This window comes from Formica exsecta, unplaced genomic scaffold (genome assembly GCF_003651465.1).
Source record: "Formica exsecta isolate Colony F162 unplaced genomic scaffold, ASM365146v1 scaffold272, whole genome shotgun sequence".
Classification (NCBI taxonomy): Eukaryota; Metazoa; Arthropoda; class Insecta; order Hymenoptera; family Formicidae; genus Formica; species Formica exsecta.
The window spans coordinates 145,401-172,546 of NW_021849984.1; the positions used below are offsets into that span (position 1 = coordinate 145,401).

Genomic DNA, 27,146 nt, shown 5'->3' on the forward strand with positions numbered 1-27,146 from the left:
TGTGTCAGTCTGTTTGGATTAAGAATATATCTCACTAACATGACATAAAATACAATTTTTAACGACATATATATTTTTTCAATCCATTCTGTACCAATACATCACGCGCACAATCTTTAATCATCTCTTCTAGATTTTAAGTTATTTTTTTAGCGGAATCTAGAGTGAAGAATTTTACTTTTTTTCTTAATCTAATATTAAATCGTACAAATTATTTTTTTAAGTGCAATCTTTATTTCCTTTTATAATATTAATAGATTAAGAATAAAAGAGTAAATTTGCTACTTATATATATTTTACAGTAATTTATTTATTTGTAGAATATAGATTTATTACATAAAATTACATGATTTTTCAACATATAAGTATACATATTTGTCTAATGCTTTCATATGTGACGAAACTTTAATTTCTCTGTCTCTTAGCTATAACAAATGTTTATAAACCATTCTAACTCACAAACTATAGACGATACATAAAAAATTATTAACTTATAGAAAAACTTAAAGTAAACATATTAAAAAATCATATCATCGATTTTTTAAATAAATATATAGTGTAGTATACAAATATATAACTAGATTATATAAACATTTTTTCATGTCCAATAGATCTTTGCACAAGCCTCTGCCAAACTAGTAAAATAAATCTGTCATTTACAACTAATTATTATTAGTGCCAAGCAGTAACTTCAATAATATTGCTAAAGATAAGAATTGTTTTGCTTTTAGAAATTACTTATTTATTTTGAATTTAATTTCAGATTAATAACAACATAAAATACAATGACAAAATTAAACAATTTAACATTTTTTTTAGATATTGCATTTTTATATTAAAAAAAATAAAAATAAATCCATTGTAAGAGCTTTCAATTTTGTTTTCCCACACATTGTGATTTGTTACGTTCTATATTAGATATATAACAAATCACAATTGTATATGGGATTCATAAATCACGAATTTTATTGACAAAGAATATCTACCAATATGCAAACGTATTTTTGTGATCTCATTAATTAAATAAGGATAGAAAAATCACTTTATAGCTTCAAAATTTACTTTAATAAAGACATTATCATTAGCAGAACATATAAGATCATTTACAGTTATGAAAAATAATAATATATGTTTTAGCAAACATGTCTAGTATAATTTTAAAATTTTTGTTGAAATTAACACTATACATTTTTTATTATATATTAACTTCAAATTCAATTATTTTCTAGCTGTGCAAAGAAGCTTACATCATATAAATTGGGGTAGATATTCTTGGTATTAAATCTTTTTAGTGTATATTAAACTAGTTTGTCATAAAAATATAGTGTCTTATTTTTCTCAAGCATGCTATATAAGACGATGATGCAGTAGTACTGCAGTATATAATTTACCAGTTTGTCTAGAAAGTCTGTTCATTAAAACAAAGCGTATTTGACGATATATGACGCGGGGTAGCCTTATATTAAAAGATTAACTTAGATGGAGTGAAAATTCATAAACAATTTCATGATGAATTATCCTCGATAGTCTGAAATGCATTAAAGCGAGTGGATCCTGATAATGCAGGCCTACAGCTTGTGGTTTACAAACTTTTACTTAATACTTTTATTTAATATCCGCGAATCTATATCGCAATCTGTAAACTTCACATTGCAAATAGGACATTGCTTAAATTTTTATCTCCTATAATTCATCTTTCATTGTTTGTGTTTTAACAAAGCGATTGCTATTGAAGGATCTGTAGAGAATCATCCATATGTGTGTGTGTATTTCTCTCTAAAAACCTAGACATATCCACGCGCACATGCACACACACATAGATTTTTTTATCACTTTCAAATATAGTAATGTGCAAAGTTAAAAGGAAAGAAAAATGGAAATCATTGAAAAAGATTTGACAGGTATATGTCAAAAAATAGTGGGAAGACCTTATTCCGTAAGTATAATATGTTACACTGTACACGCTCTATATAATTTTATACTAGCACAGGCCAATGTGCAAATTCAGCGTGCTATATTGTACATGCTGATAACTATTCACAACCGAATGAGGAGACGAGTCAAAAGCTTAACTGATAAAAACAAGTAACAAAAAATTAATTACGTGCTTCAGATTCATTCCTGGTTCCTTTTCTCTCTCTCTCCCTTTCTAACTAAAAAAGATATTTCTTATTTTATCTACAATCAATTTGTCCATGAAGGAATTAACAATTTTTGACATATATATAAATTCTTTCCTTCATTTTCCAAAATATGGTTAACCTTTTTCTCCTTTTCTTTTTTAAGCAAATTTTAATCGGACGTCTATATTTTAACAGCAAGAGCTAAGAGCAGTCGGCGTGTTTTCTAGATATCTGCATTCTAATTGTGTTTATACAATGTAGTATTTACGTATAGACAGAATACTTTTAAATGCGGCGCGAATGCGAAATATCTTATTTATATTTCTTTTTTTTATATAAATATATCAAAGGATAAAGTTTTTTAACAATATATTTGTTACACTTCCTGATTGACAAATTATTTATGTACCTTTACGCATCCCTACTATCTCGTTGGCATGGTCGGCATTTTTTCAAGAAAGTCTTGCTCGATTACAGTCTCCAACTGTGTATTATTTATCGGCACGTACGTGTCGCATGTGGCGCGACTAAGACTTGAGAAGAAGTGATGCAAGTCTTGCAGAGAGCGAACGTTATTTGATGTCAGTAAAAGTTCTCCTGGGTTCCTTTTGGGCGGTGATCCTTCTGGTTTAAACTGAAAAAAAGAGAATGTGAGAAAAATCAAGAAAAGCTATTTTCTTCATGAAAAAGAATTTCTTCTCAAATCCGGTTGCATATATAATATATAAAAAATGCCTAATTGAAAAGTGTCTAATTGATAAAATTTGATTTTTCTTTAGCAAAAAGTCAATTATTTTTTTTTTGCAATTGTTAAACTTTTTACATTCAATAATTATGGAATATTTTACCATTATAATTAACAATTTTTGACATATATATAAATTTTTTCCTTCATTTTCCTTCATACAATTAAAATTTATCCATGTAGAATATCTAAAGTCCATTCTTATTGTATCACTCTTATCTATTACTTTGATGTTTTAATCAAAATATGGTTAACCTTTTTCTCCTTTTCTTTTTTAAGCAAATTTTAATCGGACGTCTATATTTTAACAGCAAGAGCTAAGAGCAGTCGGCGTGTTTTCTAGATATCTGCATTCTAATTGTGTTTATACAATGTAGTATTTACGTATAGACAGAATACTTTTAAATGCGGCGCGAATGCGAAATATCTTATTTATATTTCTTTTTTTTATATAAATATATCAAAGGATAAAGTTTTTTAACAATATATTTGTTACACTTCCTGATTGACAAATTATTTATGTACCTTTACGCATCCCTACTATCTCGTTGGCATGGTCGGCATTTTTTCAAGAAAGTCTTGCTCGATTACAGTCTCCAACTGTGTATTATTTATCGGCACGTACGTGTCGCATGTGGCGCGACTAAGACTTGAGAAGAAGTGATGCAAGTCTTGCAGAGAGCGAACGTTATTTGATGTCAGTAAAAGTTCTCCTGGGTTCCTTTTGGGCGGTGATCCTTCTGGTTTAAACTGAAAAAAAGAGAATGTGAGAAAAATCAAGAAAAGCTATTTTCTTCATGAAAAAGAATTTCTTCTCAAATCCGGTTGCATATATAATATATAAAAAATGCCTAATTGAAAAGTGTCTAATTGATAAAATTTGATTTTTCTTTAGCAAAAAGTCAATTATTTTTTTTTTGCAATTGTTAAACTTTTTACATTCAATAATTATGGAATATTTTACCATTATAACAAAAGATGTAAAGAATTTCGTATATAATTAAGGAACAATGTTAAATAACATGCAAGAAAAATGAAAAATTGTGTTTGTAGCATCGAAAATGTTGTGCAATATCTACTGCGACTGACTAGAGAGCTGTATTGGCTTAGTTGCAAAAACGAATATATGTATACAATGATTTCTCATGGTACCAAAATAAGTATTTCAGTTACTGTGCATGTGTATACACACACCGAGTATATACCTGCGTGCGATAATTTTTATTTTTATACATAATCTGAAATATTAATTATCTCAAATAATTAAAGAGTAATATAATCGAAACTTCTATGCTTGTCCTAAACCCCAATTTCTTTAATCTAAGCTGTCAACATACATCAGCAGAAACAGTTAGATTAAATAGAGTTTTTGCGTTGCAATAGCAATGTCTTTAAATGGAACCGATACACGGAGTAGGGTCATAATAATTGAGAATACTCGTGCGATATAATCCTAGCACACAGTAGTTTGTGGACAGTTATAGAAGCGACTACAATACAATGGCTTGGTTGCAAGTCTTACTTTGTTATGTTCTGTCCACCATAATAATTGTTACTGCACGTGAGTATTAAAACGACATAATGTGTGTGCGTATGTGTAATATTTATTCATCTTTATTAAAGAGTAACAGATTCATGTAACGTACTTTCTTTCTCCTTTTCATTTGTCGTTTCTTACATTTTGTCTGTGAAGTTTGCACTTTCAGTTATACAGGATGTTTTTCACAATAAACACATTTCTTTTGAAAACTGCTTTTTTAAATCGATTTTTCGTTAGCGCAAACTTCGAGCAATTTTATCATTTAATACAACCTTTTAATTTACATATTTTCCTTCTCTGAAACTTGTTTTTCAAAAATAAAAATGTTTATATTTTAAATCGCTCATAAACTCGCGAGTTATAGATATCTTGACATTCTTGTAAAAGAAAAATTGATTCAAAGTCGGCAGTTTGAAAAAAGGGCGCGCCTCTATTAAAAAAAAATACATTTTGTGTATATATTTATCTATAAATATTATTCATAAACATTCATGAACATAAGAATACTCTTTCTCCATCTATTACAATTATATTTTCAATGTTTTAAATGGCTTTAATCAAAGTTAATTGTGATCCTACTTGGCGAATATTAATTAAAACATGGCTGTAGTACGACGATCTTTTCTATCAAATTAATTTAATGAATCCAATTTTCTTTTACTGAAATGTATCATTTAATCCTTTTATTCTGGTGTTTTAAAATATTGTTAAAAATATTATATTATATCATATTTTTTGATTAGGACAAAGAAATCTTTGCTTCTTTTATTCTGAATAATTTAAATATTAAATGTTACTCTACCCTACGAGTAGGATTTCCGGACGCACCTTTATATGAGGCTTTACCGATGTGCGTATTCACTTAATGAAGATTACAATAATTTAATTAATATATTTGTTCCAGAATACAGGGATGATCCCGAATATAATGATTTTGATTTCTATGAAGATCTATCAGCGGATTCGGGAGGTTCTGATAAAAAATATAGCAGCGCTGCTCAAGAAGATTTTTATATCACAAAGGTTTTCGATGATACGGAAAATTGGCACGACACAAATTATCCCGATTCGAATCTCCCTGCCTTCGGGAATAATGTTGATTCCTTTAAGAAGAAAGATCTGTTCAAAAACAAGCAATTTGGTTGGTACAAATTACCCGAAAAAGTTTACAGATACACTAAGCATCGAATTCCCGGATACGATTACGACGAATTTGATTATACACGTTCCAAATTTTTTCATGAATGCGACGACAAATCGGTCTGGACGCATTGCCTTTGTCAATTCACGTGTTTGAAGCGAGACGTAGTAGATTGTTACACACCGTGCAAAAGCGGATGCGAGTGCAAGGAAGAATACGTTTTCGACGAGAAAACTCAAAAATGTCTATTACCCGAGCAATGTTCGTCAGAAGACAATTATAATTACCAAATATAATCGTAAAATATATTGTATATCGATACATAATATTTACGATATTTTTTCAATGAGCTTCGTTAAGTTACTTTTTTTGCGACATGAAAAGTATAATTAATTATATTATAATTATTATTAAAATGTGCCGAATAATTTACTGTGTATTACAAATAAAGAGAGTTATAATCGAGAAAACTTACCTTATTATCCATCAATTTCGCTATTCTTGTAATATGCGGTACAAAGTCCGAGGATAGATTGTTGTTATCCGTGCATCCTGCCGCTGCGTCTCCAACGAATGCCCATTTATACCTGTAAATCAACAAAGTAATACATTATTCCTCAAATAAAATACATCGTCGGTCGTCCTCTCTACTTACATTTGAAATTGCGGTAATCTGTGTGCGGGCAACAGTAACGCGAGGTCTAACAGCTTGGCGGCAGCTAGTTGCAGTTGCAACCAGTGAGGATGTCCGTGTGCCTGAAGTCCATTGCTAGCGTTAACAGCCCACGATGAGTCCAAGGCCGATAGCAATTTAATATGTGAACTGTGCATATACGAATCCAAGCGTTTTGTGTTATTTAAATTAAACTCTCTTACAAACAATAGCATGAAATCTGAAAACTACACAATTGCTTTTAGGCAAGCTACAATAAACAGATACAGAATTTTCCCCAGAGCTCGATCAATGAAAAGTTACATGATTGCTATTAATGTGTTATTCTCTGTGTTATTCTCTGATACTCGAATAGTGGTGTAAAGTAAGTTCTCTCTCAAAGTATCTTTCTCTATACTAGATGAGTATGCATTTCATCCATTTTGCTCCGAGTATCTAGATACTGAAAAAGTACTTCTTACGCCACTATACGCTCGAGTGCCTTTATTCAACATTAACAGTATGCATATATGTGCCATATGTACGTTATATGTTGGACTATCAAATTACCTGCTATGACGACTGCTGTCCCAACACCATTCAAGTTACGGAGGCACCACAAATTCCACCAAATCGCGAGGATGCCGAAACAGAGAGCCAAAAACAGTACGATATTAGATAGTATCCATGTTAATGAGGGGAGGAGAGGGGACATATACAGACAAATTTTCTGCCAACATTCTGCTACTTAACATTCTTAATATCTCGAAAAGTAAAATCGCTTTTATGTCTTGCATTTATTTTTTATGGAGCATTCATCGTTTATATTTCGAGTATTTTAGAACGTTAGGTCAGATTATCAAATTTAATCACGATACCGATTTCAAAATCAATTCGGACTATTACCATGCAAATCATGTCAGTGCACTGATAATATATCTATAGCAAGATCTTCATCGCAAAACTCTTCTTGCTGATTATAATCATTCCTTGAAAATCAGAATAAAATGCATAGTTTTGAAATATAAAAAACAAAGTAATCCCTTGATACTTTAAAGGAAATAATCCCAATCGCGTATCGTAAATGGACATGCACACGAAGCAACAGTATCCCATAAGCATGAGAAAGCACAGGGATTGAAAAAATTTGCATACCTGAATTCTTCGCTGTCCGTACTCAATTCTTGCTCGATATAAAGAAAGACTTGAACAAGCTCGCTCACTATGACTGGCCACAAGGATGTCGCGTGTTGTGGCGACATTCTTAATAGTAATACGCGAAAACATAAAAATACTTGTGCCTGGATAGATGGGATCACTTGAGGTAGGCGTAGACTATCTGCTAAACGTTCTGAAAGCGCAAAATAATCAATAGAAACAGTTGTACTAGGTGATATTATATATGTATTATATATATTCTATATATATTTTATAAATATTCTTTTTATATATTCACCTTGTATCTCTGGCATATATTTATGATACTGATCCATCTCGCTGCAAAGGATAACGAATGCCAATCGCTTTAAAAGTTGTGCTTTCTGCTCATACTCTTGTTCCTTTGAAGAGAATATACTGATTCCGCTGCCTTGAGCCATAGACACGCGATCTTTTTGATGAAACAATTGTGTAATATGTTAATTTCTATATTGATTATAAACAAACAAACGCATTGTAATGTGATAGAATGTGTGCATTACTCATTAAATCTCTGAAGGTAGTATTATCATGCGTCATCAGATTGTCTATTATAGTTCTCCAGTATGGCAGACAGGACGGTGTCATTTGGAAAAAGGCTGGATCAAGTAACAGGTCTAAAACGTCTTTGCGCCATGCTTTTCTCGTGTATTGATAACCCGACAAAGAAGCCAATAATTGAGAACATGCAGTGAATGAGGCGATATTCTTTATACTGTAAAAATAATTAAATAAAATATTATTTTTTCGTATGAGTCTTAAATTTATACAAAATTTTTATATTCACAGTCAATTTCTAAACTCACGTATGATTTTTCAGATAAGGTGTGACATTATACATGAGATTTGTTAGCAGCGTTACCACGCGCTCTTTTTCTAGCGAACCGTAACTGACATCCAACAATGGCGCAAGTATTTCCGCTAATACTGCCTGCGCTTGAACACTGTATGCCGCATTAGGTGGAGTTCCAGGTGTTACTGCAAGATAAAATTCGCATTGAATATACCATAAGAAAAATTTAGAAGTTATTTGCAATTGTCACAGATAGCATAAAAAAACAAGAAATAAAAAATAAAAACTAAAAAATAAAAACAAATAAAGTTTGATAACAGAAATGGAATTTGTGCGTTATGCTTTAAAAATTCTTTAATTTAATATTGAATCTGATATCTACGAAATGAAATGCATATCTTACGCACCAGCACCATTTTTTCCCTCTTTACCTTCCGAAGAGCCTTCCACTACTTCGAACACATCTTCTCGAACAGCCAAATTTCTTCTTAGCCATGTTGTTTGTTCTAGACATGCGCCAGCTATTTGCGAACACGATTCTATCAACTAAAACGCATTTATTATAAATAAATTTATGTATTATGTAATATTGTAAAATATTATAATATTACATTAATATCATTGTGTTATTAATTATACGGCATTATAAAGCATAACACAAGATAATCACCTTGGCTGATACATCTTGCAAGTCTTTGATATCTTTCTTTTCTTGCATAGGCGGACACTTTTGTACATATTCATTTAGTATAGCCAGCAAAAGAAATTGAGCAGGTGCTGTTAGCGATAAACCATCTTTCAATAAACTGAGCAAGGACGCCCAAGACTCGATAAGCGACTGCGACGTGTTACTCTGCATATATATATAAAGTAATTCCAGTACTGAGACTTCTAGTGAGAAATCCTGTTTGATCCCGTGTATCGGCGGTGGTGTTTTCACTACCTGATGCACAGTGTGTACCAAAGTGTCAATCGGCATAACGCGAATAGCGCTAACCAAATGAACCATTACTTGTTGATTGGGACAGGCTTCTGGAAGTATCTGCATCGAAACGAATTTTTACTAAATAAAATATTTTCTTTAAGACTAATAATATTATTAGTTTTTCTAATTTCGTTATCCCTTTTCTTTAATTATATAGATAACGTTGATTACCTTCTTAGACGCGGCGGACGGTTGACGTCTTTCGTGCCAAGCAACCGCGACTGCAGCTAGAAAGTTGGCTCCATGATGGAAAGAGATTGGGGATAAGAGTTCCAACAACTGATATTTGACTATTCTCGGACTGCCCACCACGCAACTGGCTTGTTCGCTGTACATTGTTGTTAAAAAGAGTACATTATGAATATAAACAATTTCTTTGAAAAAATATAAACAAATATAAACATTTCACATACTTGTCTTTTGTTGCTAGAACTGCTTGCCACAAGGCAGATAAAGATGCTATTATTCTCGGTAAATGACTTAATGCTGTTCTTCTAGCATGTTGTTGCAGTTCAGTTGCGCCAGTTTTATCCTTTGTTGTGGATAGATCCTATGAAAAATATGAAAACTTTTCTATAACTCTGGAAACCAACTAAAATTGATGATTTCTATTAAATATTAAAATTTACAGGAGAATATACTTTATCTAACTAACCGGAGAAAGTGGACTCGGCATAAAAACGTGTATAAGATTGTTGAAAATTTGTCCGGGATTAGCACCAGGAATTCCCGTTTGTATTGTACCGCTTAGCGGCTGATTAAACGAGAATCCAATTTGTTGAGAGGTATCTAATAGACAATAATGCAGCAAGTATGTCAAAGCCTCAAGATGTGTCACTGTGTAATCCGCAGGCAAACAGCATTCTACCGTGCTTATATCTTGTAACTTTGATGTTGTCCCCTCGTTGATATAATACGACGCTAGATGTTCAATATTACTGCACAGTTGATGAATAACTGATGTTACAACAGATGTTAAAGATGCTCCCATAAAAGGAAGACTGGATGTAACAAGAGTTGTCCAATGTTGATGAAGATGCCTCATATGATTCTACAAAATTTTATTGAATGCATAAATCATTTGTTTAATCGATCATTGATTCTCCGCTTAATAATTAGATCAATCCATGACTTTATATACATATTTAGTATTTCTATAATTTGTTGTGATTGAATTCTGATGTGAATAAAATAAAGAAATAGTAAAGAATTGAAAAAGTAAAAATTAACATAATAAATTTTTGTGTGATAATAATGGAATATATATATCATATAATATATATATAAATATATATTAAAATTAAAAAAAGTAAAAATTTATATATATACATAATCTATTGCATTTTAATTCATTTTAAAAAGTACTTTGCAAAAGTATACATGAGAAGCATAGGATCAATCTGACAGTATAATATATCGATACGCAAACAAATTACATACGAGTTGCAGTGCACTAAGGATACTAGCGAGAAACATTGGTTGCTGCGGTATCGCTGCCCCAGAAATATATTTCAAACTGTTTCCGATTAAACTCGGCAGAGTCCGTGTCGGTGAACTTGGCATAGATGATGTCGTTGGATTAATCTCCTCTCCCTTCTGACTACTACACTGATGCTCCAACATAATTAACGCTAACAGTAATCTTAAAAGATAATAAAGTAATTGTTATACAAATTAAATTACACGAGTGTGATTGAATATAATTTTGATACTAACGCAAACTTTGGATAATTTCATCACAATCACAATGGATTAGACGTATAAAATATTCCTATTGTAAATTTGTTGCATATATTTACCGTAATAATTGTATCTGGAAAGCTTCCGTATGATCGCTCGCTCTATATTTACATTTGTTAACATCGTTATCGATAAACGGATCGTTAAACAATACGATTTCTTCGGTAAATGTGAAAACGTCTTCATTTTCCTTATGAGCGTTCTTCATACTCATAACACTGGATACGAGACAGTGTAGAGCAACCTTTTGTACTTTACATTTAGTCAGCAGGTCGACTATGTAGCAACTGAAACCTTTCCCAGAATCGCGAACAATTGGAATTAACTCGGAAAATATTAGCGTTAATAATTCTGCACTTGCAAGTTGTACCTGTGTAAAAGATAATAATTTTTGTCAATGTTAAAACAATATCAACTAAAAGAAGGAAAAAATTAATAAGTTTAATAAAATATTTAAAATTGCAATTGTTTCTTTGCAGATACACATGAATAATATTTAAAAAGATAAAGAATATTTTTTAAAATAGAACATACATACCTGACGGTTACCCGCAATTTCTTCATATGTAAGCCTCATCTGTCCGAGATTTGGATAATAGCTTCTTGCAAAGTACAGACACACGCTTATCAGGACCTCGAGATACATACTACTCCTATAAGCTGCTATAAATTCCGTGTTAGCTATATCACCGTGAAAATTTCTGCCGAAAACACTTTTCCGATGCCTCGCCAATAGATTTAATAGCACTGTATTCTTCGTCGCATTCGCCGCACCGGTCGTCGCCGCGCAACACAGAAACATTCGCGTATTTGTCAAAAGTTCGTTCCTGAGGGTGCGCAAAACGTAAAGGGTTCTGACCGAATCATATACTCCGCAGTAGAGCAACATGTGGGAGTGAAGATTGTGAACACCCAGACCGACATTTCGATTAATTTTTGCGGGGTGCTGCGGAACTTCCTCCTGCAAATAGAAAATCTCGTTGAAAGAATATTGTAATTCTTATATCATTTTGCCAAATCAACTGATTGCAATTCTGACACAAAATAAATGACAACATTGTATAAAAAATACTTGCATTTTTCGGCGGTTCGGCGATATCGCATAATTGCATTGCGCGATCGAGCACTTCATTTAAAATCTCTTCGACTATACTGGCGCTGGAATTGCTAAAATATTCTTCCGCGGTGGTGCTGACGTCCAGATCACCGTCGTCGTCGTCCATCGTCCAACTGGGCACCTCCGCGCTCGCTTCGAAACTACCGATTTCATGATCATAATTCGTGTTAAATTCGTTCGTACTGTAATATCTGCCTTTTATGATAGTGCCCGCTATTTCCCTGGAACTGCCCGGCATCACGACAGGTTCTTTTTTCTGTTTGGATTGTTTATTAGTTACTTCGGGACTGCTCGAGTCCAAGCTATTTGTTATAGAATCTAGAGATGAGTCGACGTCGTCGTTTAGTTTTTTGAAGCTACTCTTATCCTTCACCTTCAAACTAGAGTTTGCCGATTCGAAAAGACTTTCGTCTAAACTGGCAGTGGAACCTTTATCAAAATCAATCTTTTTGAAGCGGGTGGCATTCTTAAGCAATTCCGTTGTCAAGTTTGTTTTGCGTATACTGGGCAGCGAATCGTCTTCTGTCAAGGAATCGTTTGAGTTTTCATTACAATTGATCGAGAGAGGATTCACAAACACGGAAATCTTTCGATTGCCAGATATGCTAGGCGGCACTTCGAGTTCTTTCATAAATTGATTTCTTTCCGTAACATAGTGATTGCAATTATCACCAGTCGCTAACGTCGTTACGGCAAAAATCCGTTTTATTTTCACGGGATTTATCATCTGTTTTTTTTTCTTGCCTTTCTTCCACTTTTTATCCTCGTCCACGTTATCGCTCACGTGATATATCACATTGCCGTCGACCGAACTAATCGCATAAATTTTCGCGGCGCCTTCTGTGTCATCTTGAACCTCTGATTTTTCCTCCACCGGATCGTTTTTCGTTAGGACGGTATTACTGTGTTGTATACTAACGTGGAGGACGCTCATACGGCATGTGGATGGATCTAAAAGTATTGTCAGTAAGGGATCTATTACACGCGATATATCGCCGCGCATCAAGGAATGTAGTAGCCACGATTGAGCTAATAGTTTTAACGGCGAGTTGTCCGCAAGTTGAAGATTGTCCAACATTTTTAATAAAGATCTAGACAAAAAACAGGAACAAGCTGTTTTGTGAAATTCGTAATATTAATTAACTAAATAAATCACAATTTTCTTACTTACTGGTCAAAAATTCTGAGACAGCCGCGTAACCTTGGATTCGTCTCGATTTCTCGTCCTAAATGCCACAAAGTAGCAAATCTACTGAATGCTTCGATCTTTCTTTCAGGATTCTCGGAGGTGAGAGCAGATCCTATTAAATCCTCGACTGCGTCGCAGGAATTGTATAAAGCGTGATGCAATTCGTGCAACAGTTCTACGCAACGCATCCTAAACTTATGAGCGGGAAGCTCGCCCAAATGATGCCACAAGGAATGTGCCAATACCTTTTATTAAGCGATTATTTTTTTAATATTTTGTTTTAGCCAATTACATGTCGAACATAAAAAAATATTACGAGGACGATATTACATACCTGAAATACATTAGTGTATTGCATCAAGTAGGTAATGTGCCATTGTTTCAACAACGGCACCATAATCACCGTCGTTACGCCTTCTCCGCTTTTCGGATGTATCTCGACGTCGTTATGTGCTTTCAATAATGCCACTAAGTCCAATAATGTAGCGATGCTCGTTAATTGTAACGCCGGTTGCTTCTGTAACCAGCAGGAACAGACTATTAAAACTTTTAACCAATCCGGAAGAACGTGCTCAAATTTGGGTTCTTCTTCCACGAGTACATCGTCGCCGGTCAAGAAATATTTTGGAAATGTGGATAATTCCACAAACAAGCTGGACGCTATTTTCATGGCCTCGTTCCATTCCGAATGCGCTACGATATCGAGAAATAGGTGAAAAATATCCAGGCACTTGGTATCCTCTGTTACGGATACATCTTGACTAAAGAATCCAGAGTCCTCCATATTTAATCTGGAATTCAGCAGAAGTTCCAAACAACGCATTCTCTCGTCGAAACTCTTTCTTGGGCAAGACACCACCAAATGATTGAACATATCTTGCACTGTTCTTTCCTTGCTAAGTATTCGGTTGCTAATTAATTTGACGTAAAATATTTCATATTGACGAAGGCACTTTTCTAACATGGAGTGCTGTGCCTGAAATGCCGGAGATGGTCCCCTACATAAGGATCCCGTCGATCCCATTGGACTGACATTCGTCATGTATTTTGACGTGGTGGACAGTTTATTATTCGAGGAAGAGCTTATTGCATCGGTTTCGACGCAGCTCGCTTTAATATCGTCCATGCTTTTATTCCTAGGTAAAGATTTGGCGTCCTCGTTCACTACGACCGATATGTTGGTACCATCGGCTTGTATGGTGTACGTGTCGGTTAACTTGGAAGTGCTTTTACTCCCCTTCTTCTTTGATTTTTTCTCGCTCCTCTTAGCGGCGCCGCCGGAATTAGCTCTTCTTCTCGTACTCGGACTTTTCTCCGCGAAAGAGGTACCGGATATATCGGCCTTATTCAACTTACTATCCGACTGACTTTTTTCCAAAGGAATCGCCGTTAGGGAATTATCGCTAGGAACTGTAATGTTATTCAAAGAAGCGTCTACTTTGGTATCTATTTCATACTTGTCCGCGTGAGTCGTTACCATTGTCGGTTGTACCTTCGACAAAATCTTGGCGCACAATTTGAGACTTTTCGAGATCTCCATCGAAGACAAAATATTGATATGATATAAAAGCTTGCTAATTATTTCATAAAACAAACCAGGAAGATGCTCAGATGGAGTGTCTATAAATGCGTCCAATGATACTGTTTCGAGTAAGAATTCTGTTAGTATGCATACTTCCACTAAATTCGGCATAACATCTTCTATGGTAACTTGTGTTTTTGCTCTTTTATTACAGGCCTTCTCAAATAGATGTCCACAATGTATCCAGATGTAGGATGGTTCCAAAGTTGAAAATAACAGATTCGCAGATTTCACTACTTCATTTGTTTTTGGTATATGATTCAGTGCAGATTGTTTACAGGCATTATAAAATGTCCTATGATATAATGCACAGATATAAAATATTTTTAGGAAAATGATTAGTAGCAATTATCATTTTTTTCATATCATATTGTAAAATCATACTCACCTAAACACTTCAAATAGAATATCGTCCAAAATTACTGGTCCAATATCCACCTTATCAAGTAATGAGATAAGTATTCTATATGGCTTTAAATCCTGTGAATTTTCTTCACACACTTCTTTAAGCAGATATTTTATTGCTTCGACTAGCATTTTTTTCGAATATATATCAAAATATGTTACAGAATGCTCCTTAGTGTTCACAGTTATGTGATTCTTCTTTAAAATTGATGTACTTACTTCAGTGCCCAATAACCAAGCAAACAAACGTCTACACAATAGAAAATATGTATAGTAAGTAAAGTATGAGACATTTTTTAAAGAAGAAAGTATCATGTATATATATATATATATATTATATTTTCTTTTACCTATTTAAGCTCATGTCTCTTCGCAATATAGTAACTAGAGCAGCTTTGATTAATAATATCATATCTTGATGTGTCAATTGACTGTTATGTATAGGAAAACCTATTAATAGAAAATCCAGTGCACTTCTTTGTACTAGCACTGAAGTGTCTTGTACTCCTGCGCATAAAGCTGATACCTAATTTATTTAAGTCAGAACATTAAAAGATCTAGTATTCTTAAAAATATATCTAATATTCAAAATATAAACTTTCTTTTCTTACCATAATTTTAATATTAGTACCCATAATGTATTTTTGCTCCTCCATTGTCAGTTTTTTATTGAAGTGTGCGAGCACAAATGATATAGCGGGCAAGCGAATGCCAGAATTTGAAGCTAAACAATCCCAGAGACACGCATAAAAGTGTTCTGCACCCACGCCATCGCATACTTTCTCCAGTAAGGAATTTGTTCTGATAAAATAATATATATACTCACAAATATTTTTCTATGTGCAGTATGAATTATTTATGCATAAATTCACAAATACTATATTTAAAAAAAAATTAATATATGAAAAAAATGTTTAATAGCCTCACATACAAAATGTCAATAATGTAATAACCTGTCAAAATGATCAGATCCATCTTCTAAACCTAAAAGGACACCGCTTAAAAAACCGCTTAATCCTGGTCTCAACCTTTCGCCAAGTGGCACAAAGTGTGTCTCATATACTGTTAATAATGACGGTCTGACATTCATAGCAGCATGACCCAATAATGGAAACAGTCCTATTAAAGAGATAGATCAACATATAGAATGACTTAAAATTGTCTGTGTGATTATTTTCTTTTCTTTTACTCAACACATATACATATGTACCTGCGCTATAGATAAATAGCTCATGGCTGAGTCTATTAGTGCCCATACACTTAAAAATAATGTCATACGTTTCTAAAGCTTTCAAATGAACACCAGATGGTAATGCTGGATGCATGCATTGGGCTAATCTTTTTGATATTTTAATTCTCCTTGGAATAACAGGAAACTTCATATGACTTAGCAGCACTTTGTTAAGCTTTCCTAATGCAGAAATTAGATCTGCCCATTCGCTCGTATATTCAAAGCTTTTTAGAGCCTTATCAACAGCATTCACATAGCTATATAACAAATACAATATTTTACAATAAACTTTTCAATTAAAACTATGGAGTAGGAAAATATTAGTAGTTTTTGTAATACATAGAAATTATAATCGTTGAAGTTTGTAGAATCTTAAATGGTAATTTATATTCATTATTACATTTTACTTACACTCGATACTTCGAGTCCTTCATTAACTCGTACTCCTCTAGAGCAATGGAACCCATTGCTGTTTTTTTTATAATACACTTTACGACTAAGTAAGCTGTGTAATATTATCTCTTGGCATCACTCTACATAATTCCAATTATATTTCTTAAAGTGAATCATTGCAAAGTTCCTCCTGCTTATACCACAGATCTTATCATACAACACATCGTATTTAGATAAGGAGACACTTCAATACCTAGAATTTATATCTTCTATTATTACGGTAATTTCTATGTGTGTGAACTACACATATATATATATGTATTTAGATAAGGAGACACTTCTCTCTCTCTCTCTCAATACCTAGAATTTATATCTTCTATTATTACGGTAATTTCTATGAACTACACACATATATATATATACATATTTATTCCTCACAATCGCATATATATTTTTGTCTAATCTTACAGAGTTACAGAGCATTTTGGCAACACTGGTGCGAGAGCCATCACTTTTTACCGCGCGGTAATCGTTGCGGCGTTCTATGATTTTAAGATACTCGAAGTCACTATTATACTTTTCTGATTTTTCCGAATTATACTGTTCAATGGTAAAGGTTTATTTTTGTCTAATCTTACAGAGTTACAGAGCATTAATCTAAATTCAATATTTTCATCTAGAAAACCTAAGATATTTTTTGTGAATTCAAAAAGAACGATTATCATACTTTTCCTCACCGAATGAATAACCGTCTATGAAATATAATCAAATCGCGGTTCATGACTGATCATTGTGTTTACACAACCAATCTATCGGGTCGCTATCAGCTTGGTTATCTCGTCACGACACAGAGTTCCGTTTTCTTCGGAATATTCAGTAGTAATTTACCGTTTATACGCTTTGAATTTAATCTCTATTTAAAATTGTAATTCCTTTATCAAGAAGTCTCCACAAGAGAATTCTTGACTTTTGACACGTAGCCGATTGAGAGAACGGTACCCCAGCTGACCTCCAGCTGTCTCCAACGAGAGAGTCGTTTGACGCGAGGCGCGCTTTCGATCGTGGTCTGATTTTCGAAATTGATGAAGCACTAAACACTCGCTTGCACGAAAAACGACTCACCTCCAAATATTGACATTTCGTACATATGCCATCGATGGAGATGGCAAAGATGACCATCGGAGCATCGATGCATGTTCGTCAATTAAAAGCACTCAGCAAATACGTGAATCCACGCTTGTCACATATACACACGCACACACTGATCACCACAATAATATGTACTATATCTTCGATCGGAATAAATTTTTCGACGGGATCAAGCAATGAACCACGAAATTTTCCCTTTTCCGTTAATATCTCCTTCTTTATCCGCTCGATAATGTGAATTGTCGGACGGTTGCGATAATGCGATGACGACATAGAATTTTACGCGCACTGCGTGCTGCGTGGCGTATATGTCACCGCGCGCGTGCATAATGGTTGCATTCGGGAAATTTAATAAATTGTGCAATCATCGAACGAGCGCTCTCACTTAACAAATACATCTTTTAGATTCGATATAGGAATATATGTATATTGAATGGTTCTCCAAAGTTTAATTATTTTTAAAATAAATAATTGTACTTTTGTATGTTCAATCTTCAAAACAAATAATTGTATTTTTTAATACAAAATATATGTAAAATCTACCACCATATACTATTATTTTCTCTTGATAATTGTGCACAAACAAAAAAGAAAGTGAAGAAAAACTAATAAATTATGGAATATATTATATTAATATCTTTTTCACAAGATTATCCTTCAATCTGCGAGCACCAAAATTACAGACTTGTCAAAATTACAAATACATTTGTGACAAGATAAATTCCACTTGTAGTTAATACATTGACTTATTATAAACTTATAAAATAGTTATTCTACTTATGCAAAAGCTTAAATACATTCCATCTAATGTTGTATAAAATTCATATGGAATGTTTACAAATATCATTTTTAAAAGGAATAGACATTGGCAATATTTGTTTACATATTATTATACTATTAATGGGAAATATTAAGTGAAATCGACAAATATTTAAATGTCGAAAAACATTTACAGACACTTTGATAAGCAAGTTAAATCAATTTTTCTAAGATTATAACAATACAACGCTCACATATTAACAAAGTTTCCCGCACATGAAAAACATTTTTACGAAAATGTACCATAGTTTTTTTCAATGTACCATAATTTTACGGCCCTGGTACCAAAAACGCCCTCTTTTAGGTTGAGAACACTGTGTGCAACTGGGATCTACCCGGTTCATCTAACTCTAAAGGCTGATTTATGCAGGCCGTAACTGTTAATTTATGCCGGAACCGTTAGTGCCAGCAAAAAGTTCAAGCAACGCGAACAAACCTAATATCTTGATGAAAATTCTTTTCTTCATATATTATACACTCCATGTTTGTTTTTGTTTTTTTTAGATGAGGCTGCGTCCGAAGCGACTTTTCGATATACTGTTGAGAATGTATCCAAAATGGAAAATCCACAATTATCACCTGCATGTTATGTTCACAATTTACCATGGAAAATAATAGTGCAGACAAAGTCAAGAGAGCTGAAGAAATCACTTGCATTTTATCTTCAATGTAATAAAGAAAGTAAATCAATATCATGGAGTTGTTATGCTGTCGCTGAGTTACGCCTCCTTTCTTGTAAAGAAGGACAAAAGCCATTTAGCAGAGGTAAATACAATTCTTGTTCTTTAATTTTCTTATTTTAACATATATCATAAACTTAATCTTGATCGAAAAGGACATTTTTTCTTGCAATAATATAATTTATATTTTTATAGAAATACAACATCTCTTTTATACTGAAGAGGATGATTGGGGCTTTCAAGATTTCATGACATGGGAGGATGTTTTAGATCCTGAAAAAGGTTTTATCAAAGATGATTCAATCACGCTTGAGGTTTGCAACATATCTTTATTAATAACTAAATATTTTTGAAGTATTGTTGTGATTTTTTTTCATGATTCCTTATTTTAGCTATTTATATTTAGCATTTTAATTATTGCTGAAATAGTATAATTAATTTTTTTGCAAAGAAATTTGTTTATATCATATATGATTTTTTAAATATTTATTGTTTGTAATTTGTTTATTTGTTTAGGTTTATATAGTGGCTGATATACCCCATGGAGTCAGTTTGGACAGTAAAAGACACACAGGATATGTAGGATTGAAGAATCAAGGTGCTATATGTTACATGAATTCTTTATTACAAACTATGTATTTCACAAACCAGGTTGGTAAAATGTGAACTTGGGAAATGTAATATTCCTATTGTTTTAATATATCTTTTATAATGTATTTTCTTTCTAGTTGCGAAAAGCAGTGTATAAAATACCAACAAAAAGCGATGATTTGAGTAAGACTGTTGTGCTAGCCTTGCAAAGGATTTTTTACGAATTACAATTTTCTGACAAATCTGTCAGTACAAAGATATTAACTGAAAGTTTTGGAAGGGAAACGCTGGATTCTTTCAGACAGCATGATGATGTCCGGAAATTTCTACGCATGGTAAATACATTACATACTTTATTGCATTGCCACTCTATAAACTATCTGTTGTACTATATTAATACATACATATAAACTATTCTTGTACATTTTTAGCTATTAGGTAAGCTGGAGAGCAAAATGAAAGGAACGTGCATAGAAGGTACAGTGCCAAAATTGTTTGAGGGAAAAATGGTCCCATTTATCAAGTTCAAAAACATGGAGTATAAATACACAAGCGATGAAACATTTTATGACATACAGTTAAATATAAAGGACAAGAAGAACAGTAAATATTGGACATCATGTTTTTGTGATACATAAGTGATACATAAGTATGTGATACATAAGTGATGAGATATGGATAGATCTTTTTATATTTCAGTTTACGAGTCTTTTAGCGACTATATGAATACAGGAAGTCTCGACAGCGATAATGAATGCGACATGGAAGAACATGGATTACAAGAAACAGAAAAGGGTGTAATCTTTTCTTCATTTCCACCAGTTTTACATTTACATTTAATGCGTTTCCAGTATGATCCAGTTACAGATTGTTCTGTCAAATGTAATGACAGGTAAAAAATTGAAACTTATCAGAGTTTATATCAATTTATTAAGTTAGATAGTATATATTTATATACCATAATTATAGCCTATAATCCTTTTAGTTATATTTAAAAAACAAAGATATAAACTTCTATAAAATCTAAAATATCAATCTTATTTCATATTTCTCGTGTAAGTAGTTATGTAAACTTATCTTTTAAGGTTTGAATTTTATGAAGAGATTAGTCTTGGCAAATATCTGCAAAACAAAGAAACAAGTGCAGATTACACATTATATGCAGTTCTGGCTCATAGTGAAAATCATGGTGGATACTATGTTGTATTTATTAATCCTGCTGGTAATGGCAAGGTAAGTAAAATATATGTTTTGACATCTATCGTAATTAAATACATATAAATCTCTTTCATTCTCTTAATATATTTTATGTATACATATCACACACACACACAATTCTATAACTATCTATATTTTGAATTCTATATTTAAATTTTAGCAACTAGTTATTTTTATATTCTGATCAAAACAATAAATTAATGTCCTTCACAGCCATATATATTTACATCTTTGGTATTTACAAAATGTTATTTTTTTTATAAAGTCTAAAAAAAATTCTTTTTAAGTTTTTAAAGGCATACTACGCAGAATAATCATATATTATCTTGCTTATGCATTTCTTTCAAAGATAATTACATGATTTCAATATTACATTAGTATCAATTTTTCTTATTAATTTCTTAATTTATTACATTAATATATTATATAATAATATTATAAATGACATTGAAAGATTTTGCTCCATCTGTTCCATGGCAGTGGTACAAGTTCGACGATGATGTTGTCTCGCGGTGTACAAAGCAGGAAGCTATCGAACACAATTATGGTGGTCAAGGCAAGGATACTTGCCTGACTGTGAAATATTGCATTAATGCTTATATGCTGGTTTACATAAAAAATTCAGAGCTGGAAAACGTTTTGCAAGAAGTCAAAAAAGAGGATATTCCTCAAGAAGTCAAAAACGTCTTTCAAAGAGATCTTTCCCAGGTATGCATAAAGAAAAATAATAATAAAAGCAATACAAATGAATGTGTTATTATATTCAATATTACGTTTGTTACGCATATTATGAAGATATTTCTTTTTCCGTTTGTATCATCTATTAGATATTGACAATACGTAATGTCAAGCTAACATGTAAAGATAGTTCAATGTGTGATAATGTGAAATGGTGAAAAAACAATGAAGTTGAGTTTATAGGATATATTGGTTGATTAAGGATAGAGATATTGGTTATGAATAAAAGAATTCGACTATATACTCCAAGTTTGTGTGCTAAATAAATTCGAATATATTTAACTGTTATGTATAATAAGCTGGTGAAAAAATTATGTTTTGGAACATTAGCAACTGCAAAGAGCACTACATATGCAAGCATATTATTAATTCAACTTTCTCTAACATTAGATTGGGAATTCTCGTATAGTTGATTAAGTTGTTTTTGCTTCAGTACCACATTGCCATTCTACAATCACGATGAAAAGAGCACATTAAGAAATTAAATGCATCACTGTGCGGATGTATCAATCTTTCTTATACACTTTTAATTCTCATGTCAGATTTATAAAGATTTATGGTATTCCAAAAGAAATCACACGTATTATTTCCGAAGGAAATATGCCAAACTGTAACTAGTAATCTCAATATTCTCTTGATCAGAAAATAATAGCCAGAATATTGTGAGTTTTGGTTGTCTTTATATGGATCAGTTTGTTTCGTATGAGTTTAGAATATAATAACTAGCATGTTCTGAGTTCTTGCTAGACATAAAGCAGTTATCATTTATTGATTTGTGTGACCTGATTGGTTTCTGGCTATTTTTGTTCAGAAAACTGCTTTTTTTCACAGTATCAGCTAATTAATGATAAAAAATTATTAAAAAATAAAATTATATCTATGTACTGATTAGTAGCTACTATCTAAATAGGATTTTATCTAAGCATATATTTTTACTCGGTCGTTAAGCAGTTACCGTTCAGTAAATTGAAAATAATAAAAACTGACCAGTGTTCTGTAATCAGTTTCTGACTTGAAATCAGTTTTTGGACATTTTTCTACTTGGGAGTTTCTTCGGCTGAATTCCGACGTACTCATCATTGTGTTCTCTCCACATTCGATTACATCGTTACATCAATACATATTGCGTCACAAGTAAATGCTTATTTTGCAAAATCGAGGTGAAAGACCGGAGCGTAATGAGACGTGTTATCAACGTGACGAGTTATTGCGTGCGACAAAATTCATTTCATTTCTCTCTTGATAAAACACAGAGTGTATTTTTTTTAATGATGCTATATTTTGAAACATGACAGCGTATCTCTCACGATATTCTCCTCCTATTATTTCCATCTTCTTAATTAATTATTTATTTTATATTAGGATATAATAATGTTATCAGTCTTTCTTCTTTAAATCAACTTTCTCTTGATTCTCTTTTCTCTCATGGTAGCTTTAAGGAATCGTCTTTCATAGAGAGAGAGAGAGAGAGAGAGAGAGAGAGCGCCCCTTCATCTTATTCTTTATTTACATGGGAATATCTGATCACTCTTTCTATCATCTTTTTCTCCCTTTCAATAGATACCATTATCTTGTTCACTGATGAGATGTTGCCTCGTTCCTCAATATAGTTTCTTAATTACTTTGGACTTTGCACTTTGTAGGGGAGATATCATCTCTATTACTTTCGTAATTGTATTTTAGCTTTCTCTTCATTGCGATTATCGTTATATATTTGTTATACACTTTCAAACCGATACCATTTCGAATGCGAAACTATAAACAGACATGCAAATATTGACACTGTTCTTGCATGATAAAATTAAAAAGAAAAAAGTTAATAATTGTGTAGGCGATTCCACAGTTCCATTCAATTGTTTGTTTCATTTTACAATGTAAAGTACATTGCATCCTTCTTTTTTCTAAAAAATTATTTAAGATTAAATTTTTACTGCAAATATTTCATTACATGTATATATGTTTAGGAAGTGAAAAAAATGTCTCAAAACAAAAACAAATTAAAATTATCGTGCGATAAGAGTTAGTAACAGCAATATCGCGTCGAGAGACGCCAAGCATGTGTGATAAGGGAAAGCATTCGGATGTCTATCTTGATAAAAACTAGACTGGCCGGTGTATAGCGGTCCAGGCAAAACAAGAAAAAGTCATCGATCGTTCACTCACTTTCAAATTCCGTGATTCGCCTTTACTAGTCTACAACTTGTCCGCCGTCGAAACAATCCGTTTTGCGATTAGAACTCGCTTCAAATTATTATTCGCGCGAATTCCACATTACGTGTGAACATTTCTTTTTTAACATAATGAAGATACGGTTCTCGTGATTTAAGTATTTAACCGTGAACCTTATAGAGAATTTTAATATATTTTGTTGTTGTATATGCAAATATGCATCAGAGACTCAGAGATTAATTGAAAGTTGAAGGTGTTTTATCGTGTCACAAAATCTTACCGGTATATAGAATTGATGATGTAATAATATAATTTAGAATATACGATATTTTAACCGTTTTAGAAGTAAAGATTGGTGTGTGATATTATGTGTAATAAAACATAATAAGAGAAAAAAAATAAAAATCATAAAATGGTATCATAAAATAAAAATATAAATATAAAGATACAGATTAGAGAGAAAATTACATACAACAAAATTTATGTACAAGATCTGCTTTTTATTTTTAAGAAAGAGAGAGAGAGAGAGAGAATTGAAAATATTAAGATATAACTACGAAAGTAAGAGATACATAAATAAAAAAATAATATTTCTTAAACATTAATCCTTTTAAAATTTGTCGAAAAAGTTGTGAAAAATATTAAAAAGAAAAATAAAAAGTATTTAAAATACTATAATCGTTCAACATTGGCGCGCTCATGACGTTATGAAACACATGCGCACTTTTTGCGCTCAGCTGATGCTTCATTTAGTACCACAATATGCATGACCAGATTATTTCTGAAACACAGTGGTCGAAATCAATAAACCGAATATTATAAAATCACGTATAACACACATGATACTGCGTCTAGGAGGACGGTAATCCAACAAAGAAAAAAGAAGAAAGAAAGAAACCGAGTATTGTGCTTTGGCTCTTATTCTTTTTGGATTTCCGTCCGTTGGACGTAGTATCACGCGTCGCGAAGTGTGCTTTGAATTTGTAAACAGAAATCGCACATATCGACTCGCGTGACTGACGAGGCAAAAACGTGTTAAGAAGACACGAAATCACGCGTAAAACTTAGTTACATCACGTGCAGCGAACGTACGCACGCACGCTTTCGGTCTCAGCTGATCACCGTCAGTACATGCGCGATGATGGCCAGGAATTGGTTGAGTTTGAATCGCCGCGGTTTTCAATTGGTCGAGAACCTGCTACGGGCCCGAAGCCACTATATAAAGAATTTCGCTGATCAAGGACATGTCCCAAACGTCTGTGGCCCTCCATGTCGCAGAGGTATACATCTTTCAACCTCGTATCGCATACCGGAGCGAGTAAGTAAAAATCGTTTCGTTAAAATCTTGCGCGCGTCGCGGCAAAAGCGACGTTTGCTGCGCCTAACAATTGCCTCTGTGATTAACAATTATATATTAATAATTATATATTCTTATCAGATTAAATCGGCTTTAGAAAAGTCGATCGCTCAATTTTTATTTTATCGAACGTGATATCTGAGAAAATACATACGTAGATGTTTTATTATGTTAAATTAATAAAGTCGCGCATCGATATTTATCACTGACTACGGATCCTATGGTGTCTCTGATAACTTGAATCGTATAATGATCTCGTCGTTACAAAATGCTTCTATGTACTTTCCTGAGTGTCTTGATTAACACTTTGACAGTGCTATGATTGAACGGACGTGAAATGGCATGAAATAGAAAAAAGCGTTGATTTATATATTATTCAATGAAATATAATTTTCGAATTCTCTGATATAGAGAGTCATAAAAAAACTGTTCTTTAAAGTTTCATATGAATAAGTTAAATTTGAAAAAATTTTAATATAGATTTGTATTTAGCCTAACACGATTAAATATTTTCAAATTTGAAAATAAAATACATATCAAATTTTTTTCATTGTCAAAAAAAAAAAATAGAAAAAAGCGTTGATTTATATATTATTCAATGAAATATAATTTTCGAATTCTCTGATATAGAGAGTCATAAAAAAAACTGTTCTTTAAAGTTTTATATGAATGTTAAATTTGAAAAAATTTTAATATAGATTTGTATTTAGCTTAACACGATTAAATATTTTCAAATTTGAAAATAAAATACATACCAAATTTTTTTCATTGTAAAAAAAAAAAAAAAAAAATTTGAACAAATTTTCTCTACATTATTGTAAATTAATATTTATTCGATATAATTATACATATAAAATATTTTTTATTTTTTCGCACTTTTGTAATTAATTTTCTCAAGTTCTTTTTCCTATTTACCGATATAATTTTCTTTCTAGAAATAAAGAATTATTTTTGTTTGTAACTTATTATCTGATATACGTGCGATAATATCAGACACAAAAGAAAATTATATAAATATTATGACGGATTTCAACACATAAAAATTACGAACAATTATTTGATATTTTTATTTAATTTTTATATATAAGATGTATTTTTAATTTATTGCAAATTATCTTATTTGTCTTCACGTTACATTGATATATTTATTGCATAATATTCATAAGGAAGATTTATTTATCTGGTATCTATAGAATGTCGAGAAACGAAGTATAATCGATCACTATATTCCAAAACATGCTGATGTTACACATAATATATTTGTCGCTTACACATTATATGCGGGGTTATCGATGAAAACTTTGAACTTTGATGAAGTATATATGAGTCAATAAATGCATGCAGTATGTCTTATATGATATTGAGTTTCACTCGAGCTAGCACATTCGCTTTTTGAAGTGATTCAAAGTGTGGATTAACGAAGCTTTGTTATACAATTTGATTAATTTTTATAAATTGATTACAAGGTAATGTTAAATTGAAAAAATTTAATGATTTATTATTGTTATTTAAATAGTAACTATAATTTTATAACTGTCCATTTTTTTATAAGATGTAAAAAAATATATATACAATTTTATATAATATATGTA

At 32.2% G+C, this 27,146-nt stretch overlaps 3 protein-coding genes across 14 annotated transcripts in view; 2 read left to right on the top strand and 1 right to left on the bottom strand.

Moving 5' to 3' along the window:
* Positions 1-290: 290 nt before the first annotated feature.
* LOC115237073 (protein dopey-1 homolog) lies at positions 291-18,412 on the bottom strand. Of its 9 annotated transcripts, XR_003884304.1 has the most exons (27): positions 17,956-18,412; positions 16,852-17,086; positions 16,420-16,697; positions 16,163-16,328; positions 15,821-16,010; positions 15,560-15,735; positions 15,193-15,459; positions 13,557-15,099; positions 13,205-13,467; positions 11,993-13,124; positions 11,455-11,877; positions 10,976-11,286; positions 10,617-10,818; positions 9,832-10,227; positions 9,590-9,726; positions 9,348-9,504; positions 8,862-9,233; positions 8,599-8,737; positions 8,205-8,376; positions 7,902-8,113; positions 7,658-7,810; positions 7,357-7,552; positions 6,772-6,786; positions 6,205-6,372; positions 6,025-6,136; positions 3,124-3,618; positions 291-2,262 (listed from the first exon to the last, which is right to left on the bottom strand). XR_003884304.1 is itself a non-coding variant. In XM_029809901.1 (26 exons), the coding sequence occupies exons 2-26, from the start codon at positions 16,905-16,907 to the stop codon at positions 3,409-3,411; spliced, it is 7,389 nt and encodes a 2,462-aa protein (XP_029665761.1). In that variant the 5' UTR covers positions 16,908-17,086; positions 17,956-18,412; the 3' UTR covers positions 2,995-3,408. The 9 variants fall into 9 exon arrangements, 8 of the variants coding, with proteins under 8 accessions (XP_029665761.1, XP_029665760.1, XP_029665755.1 ...); XM_029809901.1 differs by lacking the exon at positions 291-2,262 and having other exon boundaries at positions 2,995-3,618; positions 6,205-6,318; positions 6,772-6,783; XM_029809900.1 differs by lacking the exon at positions 291-2,262 and having other exon boundaries at positions 2,995-3,618; positions 6,205-6,318.
* On the top strand, positions 3,930-6,019 carry LOC115237075. The gene is made up of 2 exons (XM_029809903.1): positions 3,930-4,429; positions 5,313-6,019. Exons 1-2 carry the CDS (start codon positions 4,369-4,371, stop codon positions 5,843-5,845), a joined length of 594 nt encoding a protein of 197 aa, XP_029665763.1. The 5' UTR covers positions 3,930-4,368; the 3' UTR covers positions 5,846-6,019.
* A 2,122-nt stretch (positions 18,413-20,534) lies between the features above and the next one.
* Positions 20,535-27,146, top strand: part of LOC115237108 (serine hydroxymethyltransferase, cytosolic) — a 10,599-nt gene continuing 3,987 nt past the window's right edge. Inside the window, exons 1-4 of one of the 4 annotated variants that reach the window (XM_029809956.1) lie at positions 20,535-20,675; positions 20,755-20,964; positions 21,158-21,305; positions 21,771-21,998. In XM_029809956.1, coding sequence (XP_029665816.1) covers positions 20,795-20,964; positions 21,158-21,305; positions 21,771-21,998 — 546 coding nt within the window. In that variant the 5' untranslated portion in view covers positions 20,535-20,675; positions 20,755-20,794. Of the gene's footprint in view, positions 20,676-20,754; positions 20,965-21,157; positions 21,306-21,770; positions 21,999-23,045; positions 23,163-24,851; positions 25,516-26,739; positions 27,021-27,146 lie in introns of those variants that run through there. The other 3 variants (XM_029809957.1, XM_029809958.1, XM_029809959.1) reach the window with 3 other exon arrangements.